The following is a 12,767-nucleotide window of genomic DNA, read 5'->3' on the forward strand; positions in this document are numbered from 1 at the left end:
ATTTAATGGAGAAATCAGCATAAATTATTCTATATACTGTACCCACTGTAGCAGCCCAAGAGGTTTGGCATAAGTTCTTGCCACCTTCTTAATCAGAGGATAACATAAAATATGACAACATCTTCAAAGTAAGAGGAAATTACAGACTACTGGCTCACTAGCCGTTTTTCTCTTTAACAGTATGGCCTGACCACTCATCTGCAGCTTTTTATACAGAAGCTTTCTTCGGGATTGCATGAGTATTCAAACTGGGTGTGTAATTTTTATTTGTTTGAAAAAAACAAACACATACACCACAATGTTACAAAAACTTGTATTATCTCCCTTCACTTTCAATATAATGCTGATGTGAAATAGCCAACATTTTAGTTAAGTGACAGAACTGGGAGTAAATAAATACATCGTAGCATTTGCTGTTTTAAGTCACAAGAGTAATTCATTGGTAACTTTAAACAAGAACATTTTAAAACTATACACTTGCAAGAACAGCAAGTAAAACATGAGTGTTTGTCATAAAGCTTTAACATGTAACAAACGTGCTTTTTCCATAAGGTGACAAGCTGTAAAAATATGCATTTATGTGCAGCAGTAACTATGCAAGAAACACTTTTCTTGTACACTACCTTCTTTACAGAGGAAAACGAGAACATTAGCATGCATGCACCTACCATGTGGGGCTGTCTCTGGCTGACATGCAACAAAGGAAGTAATATGGGATTGAGTATTTTAAAAAAAGAAAAAGCTTCTACACTGTTAAACAAAACTGTCCATAAATACTTAGGGAATAATATAAAAAAAAGGCGGAAGTATCCAGGTAATTACTACTAGCATTGCTTCCTATTCCTCTCAGAGGAATAAACATTCACTATTTTCTGAATCAAAGATAAAGAAATACAAAAAATAAAAGCCATCATAGCAAATGTTAATGGCTTGTACAAAACAATTCTTTTTAAAAATGTAATCTAGTTTTCTCTTATATATAGTGCACACACATCCATGCAAGACTCTGCTTTGAACTTTAAAATATCATTACTAAGAGGTCTTGTTTTCCAGCCATAATCGCTTAAAGGCATTACAGTAACCTGGCAGAAATTCTAGAAAACTTTCATTTCTGGAACAGCTCACAGTAGTAAGCTATTTTATATGGTTTCACAACTGAATTTTCCCAACGTCCACAAAAAAATTAAGCACTTCAAACATATTCAGAAGAGTTACTATACCAGGCTTTGTGCTGGACTTGCAGGGATATTTAGTGTGCACAACACTTAACCAAACAAAAACAAAGACTATAAATATCAAGAATATGTCTTGTCACCTTTGTTTTCAATTAATGGTGCTATTTTGTTCTGTATAAAACAGTTAATGTTTGGGGTATGTGGAAGATACAAAAGGAAAGGCACTGCCGCTTTTTTCCTAAATATTTGACTTCACAGCCTTATATGCATGCAATCATCATTTCATAAATAATTCAATTTACATAGGATAGTATTAACCAAGCTCTACACCTGCAGTCAATACAGGACTCAACAGAAAAAAAACAGAATGGCATCAGTGTTCTCAAGACAAAGCCACATGTTAAAATTAATTCACCAGACAGCACTTCCTAGCAAAACATTTTTTATCTATGCAAATATTTAAACTATACTCATCAGTAGAAATAAGCAATAATATTAAAATTAACTAAATGGATGTTAATATTTTGAGACATACTCATGGTTACCAGCCATAGCAAGTTAATACATATCTAAAATAATACATCTAATTAATAGATAACCTCTGTATCTATAAATCAGTGGAGGAATAAATATCAATTCTGATTTGTAAATACTTCTAAGGACTCTCATCAAACAGGTTTTTGTGTTAGCGAGAACAGAGTCACATTAAATGTTCAAACTTGCATTCATTGTATATAAATGCACTTTTTGTGAAAATGATTAAACACTTTGCTTTCACCAGTTTCTTTAATACTGCATTTCCAACTCCCTTTCTGACAAAATATCCACAAATATTCCACCTCATCCAGAATCTGTCTAATTTTTCTCAGTCCTCATCCTTCCTTTTATGTTATGTATATTGTACAAACTCCCTCTTTCACACTCTTGGACGCTTACTCTCTAGTTTTTCAACACTTTGGGTAAGTGATTGGGGAAGGGATGCAGAAAATATTTAGGACCTGGTAACTTGCATACAGTACCAACTTAATTTTAACTGTAAACACTGGGCCTTTTTGCAAGGGGCAGGGGAGGGGGAATCTGAAGCAAAACAAGAGCAAACAGCATATTTGCCAACAGTTAAACTGGCTACAAGACTGATTGAGTTTAACTCCTATGGTATCACATAACTCTCCAGCATTCAACAACATTCCAGAACCCCCTCTCTCATCATCATCAACAAATGTACCCACTTAGGTCACAAGCACTTATACTTTCTTTTAGAAAAAGCAACTATCCCATGGAAGCATGGCTTTGCTGCTAATCAAAAGAACAAACCTGCAGCTACTGCAGAGGGGAGAAATGCTTTAACAATGACAATACAAATAACATTAGCATACCTGAAAATGTTTATGTACCCTTTATAATTATGTAAACAACAAGTTAACTTTAGTTGCACTTAAATTATTCATCTCAGAGTCCTCTTCATGACAATAGTACTTCAATTCTGAAAAGAGCTCAACAACCAAATCAGATGCATTTAAGGTGAAAGACATCTCATGTCAGACTTCTACTGGTTGCACATTTTTAGTACAAGTTTGCAGAATTTTTTAAAGAAATGTTTTTAAGAACAGAAATGTAATCCACTATTGAAATTCACCTGTTCTCACTAAAAAAGACCACCCATTTATCTGCCACTTCACTAACTGATCTGCAGACTTCTTCTGAGGTTGTTTCACTGCAAAATCCTTTTCTTGGACTGAAGTACTTTTATTTGGCTTGACAATGCTTCGGGATTTGATGACACAGTGGCAATCCAAACACTTGCGTAAAAATAAAATGTTCATTACAGCTTGCAGAAACATGACACAAGGTATCAGTTGACCCTGACCAGGGCACGTGACTGGAACTTGTGAATGTGGTCTGAACCCACGATTATTTATAAGATTCAGAGCCAGCATCAACTGGTGTAGTTTATCCTTGCTAGATAGTAGAAGTTCTATCAACGCCATCTGAAAATTAAAATCAAAGTCAGTATTCTGAAGTTTTATTGAAGCATTCTCACACATTGCTATCTACATATTACATTATATAAAGTAGAATTTTATTTAATCTACACAATAGACACTAAAACTTCACAGCTTGAAAACAGAGATTACAAAAAAATACTATTATGTAGGCTTGCGCTAAAAGATATCACTTCAAAACCACATTTTAAATGACAATGTAAAACTTCAAACAGATAAATTTATTTTAAATATCCTTTTATTACATTTCTTTAAAGAGGAACTAATTAAGATGTCCTTAGCATGTATCATCAGCTTTTTGGTTTCAACTTATGATATTGATTTGGAATCTGTGGTGATCTACTTTAAATATGTGGCAGAACTATCATTCTTACTGCTGACACAAAGACATCTAATAATAATTCGTGTTAACCTCTCTATAAGCTAGAGAATAAGAATGGCAAGTTTGCAAGTAAGACAATCATGGAATCCAATAAGACGTGGGAATCCAAATTAAAGAAATATTGCATTTAAAGTATGACATACCAGGAGTAATTCACCAGAATAGTCCATAGTGGAAAACATAAATCACATTATACAGGATCACTGTATCTAAGGCAGTCTTCGTAAGCAAGGGACCGAGATTATCTTTATGAGCATTTAACCCTTATCAAATAAATCACTCCCCTGAAGTCGATTTCTTTGTGCAGTTTCATGCAGAAAAGTTACTTTATCTCTCCTCAAACCAAATAAAGTTCTCCCCCATGTGGTCAAAGTACATAGATAATCCAAAATAAGGATTTTGTTTTTAGAGAATTAAATCCTTTGAAGCTGAGGTGAAAAAGCATACAAGGTGGCCAAACATTGTACTCAATCTGCAAGCATGATGGAGGTGCTTGAAGGGGAAACAATGCTATAGAAAGAGAAAATAACTTTCGGGCACATGGAAACTCTTTAGTTTTCTGCCTGACGGGTTCACAATACCTTTGAAAAACATTTCCTTCTTCATTTCTCCATTCAGTTGAGGATAATTAGGCTAAAAACCTACAATAAAATGATTTCTATACTTTCAAAGTGGAAAAGATAATTGCTCAATTTTCCAATTCACATAATCCCATTGATATACAAAGATCACAGAGGTTTAATAATGTTAAACTTCCTGATATGTGGGACATGCAAACTCAGTTTACTATTCACCAAGCCACTGTTTCATTCGATGAAGGGAAACCGCACTAAATCCCAATTCCTTGACCCCTAAAATATGTGCATGCGGGGGGAGGGTGTAAATGGCATGTAAGCAGAATTTGGACTGTAAACAGGCCAAGAAAATTAATAAAAATTATATAATAATTCAATTATCTGATTCTACTATTTCGTAGGAGAAACATCAGTGTGGTGTACTTTTAAAAACCATCTTGAGACACAAATATTCATTCTACCACTTCATAAAGGAGTAGTTTGTAACATAAAGTATTATTTTTCAATTTGCCATGCAACAGCATAAAACTCAAGTTATTTGCAACTTAAATTCTTTTTTGTACTCAAACATTTCACTTCATTGATAAAACAAAATCAATTGTCTAGTTTATTGTAAATTCATAAATAATTGTTGAGTTTTCATCATATTCAGATAAAACAATCTTATACATTGGCCAGTTGATATAATCTCGATAAACATGGGATATTCGTGGTTCAATCCTATAGTTGCTTCAATATTTGACAAAGGAGATTTGATTAAACAGACAGTTGAAACTTTCACTGTTTATATAAAAAAGTAGCTTACTGCAGTAAATAGCAAATAACAAATTTTGGAGACATTTACCACTCCTTTACACTTGTGAAACAGAAAAGCTAAGAACTATAAAATGATGTTTTCACTCAAGGTCTTACTTACAATAAATTTGGTTTACCAAGTCAAACCAATTATAAGCATATTGCCTTTTCACATTACTCTAAAGCATTCTAATTTTATAACTACTGCATAGAGGTTTTATGGATACATATATTACATTTTATCTGCAACCTTTACACTTACCACCCAAGGCATGTTCAGTCATACTGAGACATAATGATTCCAGTCTGTTGTTTATATCAGGTTCTGTCACTGGCACTTGGAACTCTAAAAGGAAAATTGCCTTTCTATCAGCATTCAAAGATAATTGCAGAATAGAACTACCATTTCAATAATAAATAGTAATTATAATTTCACAATGGTTAAACTGTTAGAAATGACACAGGTCATTTTCAAAAGGATTTTTTAGGAAATCAATTTTGTATTGATCCTTATGAAGTACCACGGTCACAGACCTGCAGTGAGAGAAACATCAACCACCACTTTGCCTTCTTTGTTTGTGATGACAATGATAAAATGAATGAAACCCATCCGCCTACATAAAGTCTGTATCTTCCTGTTTTCTGCCCATTACCGTTCAGCCTAAATACCACTTAAATATTGTTAGCATATTTGCTTCATCCACCTCCCATGGCAGCAAACTCCTGGCACATAATGACGTCTGTGTAAAAAAAAACTTGCCTTGGAAATCTGTAAACTTTCCCTCCTCACCCTAAGCCTAGGCCCTCCATCCTATGAAAAAGACCATCTACCTACCCTGTCTACATCTTTCATAATTTTATATATTTCTATCAGGTCACTATATTCAAACTCCAAACTCTTCTTATACTTAACACACTCTAATCCATGCAACACTACAGTGAACCACTTCTACATCCCACCCAAAGCTTTCACATCCTTCCTGCTGTGCGGGGACCTATATTATACACAATACTCTCATGACCTAACCATGTTGCAACATGGTCGTTTAACATTTATACACAATGTCTCAACCAATGATACACCTTTCTTTATTGCTCTATCACCTCTTGCAATACCACTTTCATGGAGCTATGAACATGCACCCCAAGATCTCTCTGTACATCAATGCTCTAAGAATTCATTTATCTGTATATTTTCCTAAAATGCAACCCCTCTAATTTGTCCAGATTAAACTCCATCCACCATTTTTCCTGCATTATTCCTAATTGATCTATATCCTCCTGGATCCTACAACAACTTTCTTTACTATCACAACTCCATTAATTTTTCATGTCAACAGTGAACACAAATACACAGCAACATTTTCATCAAGATTATTTATATATGTACACAGGTCCCAGTGCTTATGGATTACTACTGATCACAAGCTACCACTCAGAGAAACAACCTCAATCATTACTCTGTTTTCATTGACTATGTTAGTTTTGTATCCAAGATACCAACCCATCATGGATCCTGTGTAATTTAATTCGCTGAACCAGCCTAGTTAATGGAGTTTGCCGAATGCTTTACTAAATCCACAAATTCTTCATACACATGCTCATAAAAATTCTTATGTCTGCATCTTAATTTGCACCCATCCATTTTACTTGTCTTCTTGCTTGCAGAACGACATTGGCAACTGGTTAAGGAACGTGTTCATTTTAAATACCTTTTTAGTATTCAAAATTGCTCCATAGGCTTGTCCATTACAAACTTTATTTCACCCTAGAAACCTGAGATATTTGGACTTCTTTGACCTCTGAACTTAATTGCACACCATAGCAGTGCCTTCCTGTAACTGACAAGATCCTATCCTGCAAAATAACCTTTCTTAACCTTAAGTTGCTATCATAGTCAGAGATTTCAATCAAGCTTGTTAAAAGAACTCCCTGTCCAATTATAATCACCATATAACCTGTAGCACCAGACAGCCCAACAAACTAGACCACTGTTATGCTAAAATAAGGGATGCATGGACCGCATTTCAGGAAATCTAATCACTTGGCTGTCCTTCCCCCGCCTGTATAAAGGCAGTGGCTGAAGAGCAAAGCTCCAGAAATCAACAAGAGTTGTTGGACTGGGCTGTGTTCGAGCATTTGTCTTTGAATCTGAACAAATACACCATGGTTGTTACAGACTTTATAAAACAGTTGTAGACAAATGCATCCCTACAAAATCATTCAGAGACTTCTCCAACCAGAAGCCCTGGATAAACCATGAGATTAACCCTTGCTTTACTGATTTTACACTTATGACTGTGTGGCTAAGAATAGCTCTAGTGCCATATTCAAGTTTGCTGATTACACTACTGTTGCTGGCTGAATCAAAGGTGGTGAGAAATCAGCATAAAGGAGACAGTCTGAAAATGTGGCTGAGTGGTGTCACAACAACAACCACCTCTTACTCAATGTCAGCAAGACCAAGGAGATGATTACTGATTTCAGGAAGAGGAAACCAGAGCCCCACGAGCCAGTTCTCACCAGGGGATTAGAGCTGGAGAGGGTCAGCAACTTTAAATTCTATAGTGTTATTTCAGAGGACCTGTCCTGAGCCTAGCAAGCAAGCGCAATTATGAAGAAAGCACAACAGTGCCTCTACTTCCTCAGGAGTTTACAAAGATTTGGCATGACATCTAAAACTGAAAAATTTCTATGGATGTGTGATGGAAAGAATATTGACCAGCTGTAGCTCAGCCTAGTATGGAAACACCAATGCCCTTGAATGGAAAATCCTACAAAAAGTAGTTGATGTGGCCCACTGCATCACGGGTAAAGCCCTCTCCACAACTGAGTACATTTACACAGGTTGTTATTGCAGGAAAGCAACATCCATCATCAAGGACCTCCACCACCCAGGTATGCTCTCTTTTCACTGTTGCCATCAAGGTGGTGGTACAGGAGCCTCAGGAACAGATTCAGGAACAGTTATTATTCCTCAACTATCAGGCTCTTGAACGAAAGGAGATAATTTCACTCGTCCCATTACTGAAATACTCCTACAACCTATGTACTCATTTTAAGGACTCTTCATCTGCTGTTCTCGATATTTATTATTTATTTATTATCATTATATCATCCTTTTTGTATCTGCACAATATGTAGTCTTGTGTACTCTGGTTGAAACCCCAAGTTGGTACAGTCTTTCACGGAGTCTATTACGGTTTCAATTATGGAGTTATTGAGTATGCCCACAAGAAAATGAATCTCAAGGTTATATATGGTGACATATATGTACTTTAATAATAAATTTTACTTTGAACCATTCAAAAAGCAAATTGAAGTCCTTTGGTCTTTGAAGCAGAAGACTGCAATCTCAAGTCTCACTTGACAAGCATCAAGATGGTGCCTGCAAACAACATTCTTTGGGTTGACATCTTCTGCATAGATCATGAAACCATCTTTATCACTTATTTTATGTCTTTTACATTTGTTTCTTGTCTTGAATGTGATTCTGGAATTGTTGAAGCTTGTGTTTTGGTGTTTGGAGATTGTTGGAGCAGCAGACAGCGTGAACAAATCTCATCACTGCAAGATACATGTGAGCTGATGTTTGATCCCCATTTAGCCAATTAAAGCAACAAGGTCAATTGAAACATCAAGGCAAACACAGAAGTTTGGAGATCTTTTGGAGGTTCCAGCGTTCTGCAGTCTCCAAGAGGATTTTGGGAAGTAGAGGCAGCGTATGCAAACCTCGTAGCAGGCAGGCTGCAAGACAGGCCACAACCTTCATTTCACCGATTAAAGCTCCAGTTGTTCACTGATTAAAGTGATGAGAAGACTGAAGCATAAAAGCAAGTGCAGAGGGCGAGTGCTGACTGCTTGCCTTTTGATCGGTTGCTCTGTACCAGAGAGGGGAGAGTCTTTCGCTGTGGAAAGTGCTGTCCAGGTTTGTTCTGCATTTTGGATTGGACTTTGGACTTAAACATTTTTTCAGTCTTATAGTTTTTATATTCTGTGTTTTATTTGCCTGATCTCCTCATTTTTTCATGTGTGGGGAGGGGGATTTATGGGTTGATGGGCCTGATTTGTTTTTGTTTTTTTTTGCAGGGAGTGGGATTTGGGGGTTGATGATCATGCTGCCTTTCTTTTCTTTCTAGGTTTCAAGGCTACGTGGAGAACTGAAGAATTTTGGAGTTGTATACTTTGATAATAAATGAACCTTTTGAAAGTAAGATGACTTGAGGAGTTTGGATATGAACTAAAAAGGACATCATGAAGTGGGATTTTGTGTTATTACAGATGTCAGTGCAATATTACATAAAAGTGTTTTCTCATGAAACTTTAAATACAGTCGGCCCTCCTTATCCACGAATTCAACCAACCGCGAATTGCGAAAACCCGGAAGTGCTCTTCCAGCACTTGTTGTTTGAGCATGTACAGACTTTTTTCTTGTCATTATTCCCTAAACAATGCAGTATAACAACTATTTTACACAGTATTTACATTGTATTAGGTATTATAAGTAATCTAGAGATGATTTAAAGTATACGGGAGGACGTGCGTGGGTTATCGTGGATCAGGATCGAAAAAAATCGGAAGTTCTCTTACTAATTAAGTTGGAACAGGTACATCCGGTATTATTTAGTGTCAGTTAGTCAAACGTTTGCAATCATATAAAGTATATATTTTACCTTTCTATGAATATAAAACACTTAAGAACGTATGTTTCAGCAGCAGGCTCGGAAAGATCCCGAGTTTGATCTAGTGACAGATCATTATGGAGTGCACTCTCCACTGTGCCGGGTTGATGTGGAGGATCAAAAACCCAAAACCCCATAATTAAACCACTGCGTTGTTTAGTAATAATTGTAGCTTTCAATCGGGGCACAACCTTTCTCACTTTATCCTTTAAAATTGTACCGATCGTTGACCGATGTAGCCTAACGTTTTTCCAATGACTGATGGCGTTTCACCTCTTTCTGATCACTTTATTATTTTCACTTTATTTTCAATCATTATCGTGATTATTTTCATGAACAGAAACACTGCAGATACATATCTCTGCCGCTTGGTCCTAATGTCTGCCGCACTGAGACAGGTTAAATAAGGTCTTGGGTTCCACTGGGTCCTAAGATCCACCGATTTGAGACAGGTTGAATAAGGGACCTGAGCATCCGCGAATTTTGGTATCTGTGAGGGGTCCCTCACGGATAAGGAGAGCCGACTGTATACAGTGCCAATAAAAATTATTCATCCCCCCCCCCCCCCAGAAGTTTTTATGTTCATTGTTTTACAACATTGAATCACAGTGGATTTAATTTGGCTTTTTTTTGCCACTAATCAACATAAAAAGACTCTTTCATGTCAAAGTGAAAACAGATCTCTACAAAGTGATCTAAATTATATAAAACACAAAATAATTAATTGCACAAGTGTTCACCCACATCAGGTCAGTATCTAGTAGATACACATTTGGCAGCAATTACAGCCTTGAGGCTGTGTGGATAGGTCTCTATCAGCTTTGCACTTCTGAACACTGCTATTTATCCACATTTTTCTTCATAAAACTGCTTAAGCTCTGTCAGATTGCATGGGGATCATGAGTGAAGAGCCCTTTTCAAGTCCAGCCACAAATTCTCAATTGGATTGAGGTCTGAATTCTGACTTGGCCACTCCAGGACATTAACTTTGTTCTTTTTAAGCCATTCCTGCATAGCTTTGTCTTTATGCTTGGGGTTATTGTCTTGCTGGAAATAAATCTCCTCCAAAGTTACAGTTCTCTTGCAGACTGCATCAGAGTTTCCTCCAGGATTTCACTGTGTTTTGCTGCATTCATTTTACCCTCTACCTTTACAAGCCTTTCATGGCCTGCTGCAGTGAAGCATCCCCATGGTAGTAGGATAGTGTGTTTTTCATGTTGTGTGGTGTTTGGCTTACGCCAAATAACATTTAGTCTGATAGCCAAAACCTTCTTCCATCTGACTTCAGAGTCTCCCACACAGCTTCTGGCAAATTCTTGCTGAGATTTCATGTAAGTTTTTTCTCCAACAGTGGTTTTCTCTTTGCCACTCTCCTATAAACCTGTGACTGGTGAAGCACCCAGGCCAAGGTTGCTATATACGCAGTCTCTCCCATCTCAGCCACTGAAGCTTGTAACTCCTCCAGAGTTATCATGTCTCTCATGGTGGCCTCCCTCACTAGTCCCCTTCTTGCACGGTCACTCAGTTTTTGAGGACAGCCTGCTCTAGGCAGATTTACAGCTGTACCATATTCTTCCCGTTTCTTGATGATTGACTTAACTGTACTTCAAGGGATATTCAGTGACTTGGAAATGTTCTTGTATCCACCTCCTGACTTATGCTTTTCAATAGCTTTTTTGTGGAGTTGCTTGGAGTGTTCTTTTGTCTTCATGGTGTAGTTTTTGCCAGGATACTGATTCACCAGCAGTTGGGACCTTCCAGATACAGGTATATTGATACTACAATCAACTGAAACACCTTGACTGTAAAAAGGTCTCCATCTCTATTTAACTAATTATGTGTCTTCTAAAACCAACTGGCTACACCAGTGGTGATTTACTGTGTCATATTAGGTGGGGGGGGGGGGGGGGGGTGAATACTCATGCAATCAATTATTTTGTGTTTTATATTTGTAATTAATTTAGATCACTTTGTAGAGATCTGTTTTCACTTTGACCTGAATGTCTTCTTCTGTTGATCACTGTCAAAAAAATCCACTGTGATTCAATGTTGTAAAACTAGAAAACATGAAAACTTCTAAAGGGGGGGAGGGTGAATACTTTATATAGGCACTGTATTTTTTTTAATTCATACCCTCTAATTACCAATTTTCCAACAAGTGAAACTACGTATCAAAAACCCTCAGGTCCACACATCTCAGCTAGCTGTCAGACAAAACTTTCTTCTTCCAGTGTAAGTAATGAAATTCTAATAGCAACATAAATTGGAAATGTTTTGCCTTAGTAAAAATCATTTCTCTTATGAAGCTGCACACTACTGTAAAATATATCAAAATCTTATTTGCAATTATTGTATATTTTGATGGAAACGTATTTAAGCAGCTCTTTCTATAATTTTCTACTTACTCTACACACAAATTTTAGAAAGTGACAATCTATAAGCATTTACCGCTCAGAGGAAATAGCATCTATTACATAGCATACTATTCAGATACGAATAATAAACCTATTTAACATCTAACACTAGCATACCTTCTGAGATGCATGTGGTATACGACAGTATTTTAAAAGGGTACTTTGTTTTAGATGGACACAATAACATTTCAGCCGTACATCGAGCCAATGCTACAATGCTAACTAAAGATATGATGCAGTCACCCTGTTATTTATAGATATAGATTCCACTAGCGATGCCTGCTGCTTAATCAATTTAGCAATCTGAATAACATCATACATTTTTCTTTGTACAGCCATAGTTGATTCGCGTCTGCATATTCTGGCCTTCAACCAACCAGTCACTGCAGATGCTGGCCTTGCAGGGTAGAATTATCTTCACAATTTCAAAGGAATGCACAGTCACAATTGAGGAATAATATTTTCCAAGAGTATTTAAGAGCTGATGCTAAATTTTACCCACCTAAATAAAGACATTGACTTATGTTTCTCTTCGACTCACCTTGCTGCTGAAACGTCAACATGGTTTGTGGTGATGTGTGAACAGGCAGTGAGCGTGTACGTTGGACAGAACTATGGGTTCGGCTTGGCATACTATTACTTCCTCCAGGGTTAGCAAACCAAAGGTTCTGTGAAAGCATAACCATATATGTACCAAAATAATTTTAAACATGCCATTTCTAATATATGAAAATCAAATTA

The 12,767-nt window shown here is 36.7% G+C and overlaps 1 protein-coding gene across 4 annotated transcripts in view; it reads right to left on the bottom strand.

Annotated features, from left to right (window-relative positions):
- Positions 1-297: 297 nt before the first annotated feature.
- The window catches only part of samd4a (sterile alpha motif domain containing 4A), a 181,965-nt gene continuing 169,495 nt past the window's right edge, over positions 298-12,767 (bottom strand). For all 4 annotated transcript variants that reach the window (XM_059957729.1, XM_059957735.1, XM_059957721.1 and 1 more), the window contains 3 exons: positions 12,568-12,694; positions 5,193-5,276; positions 298-3,163 (listed from right to left, as the gene is read on the bottom strand). In XM_059957729.1, coding sequence (XP_059813712.1) covers positions 3,135-3,163; positions 5,193-5,276; positions 12,568-12,694 — 240 coding nt within the window. In that variant the 3' untranslated portion in view covers positions 298-3,134. The remainder of the gene's footprint in view (positions 3,164-5,192; positions 5,277-12,567; positions 12,695-12,767) is intronic.

Source organism: Hypanus sabinus, chromosome 2 (assembly GCF_030144855.1).
Source record: "Hypanus sabinus isolate sHypSab1 chromosome 2, sHypSab1.hap1, whole genome shotgun sequence".
NCBI lineage: Eukaryota > Metazoa > Chordata > Chondrichthyes > Myliobatiformes > Dasyatidae > Hypanus > Hypanus sabinus.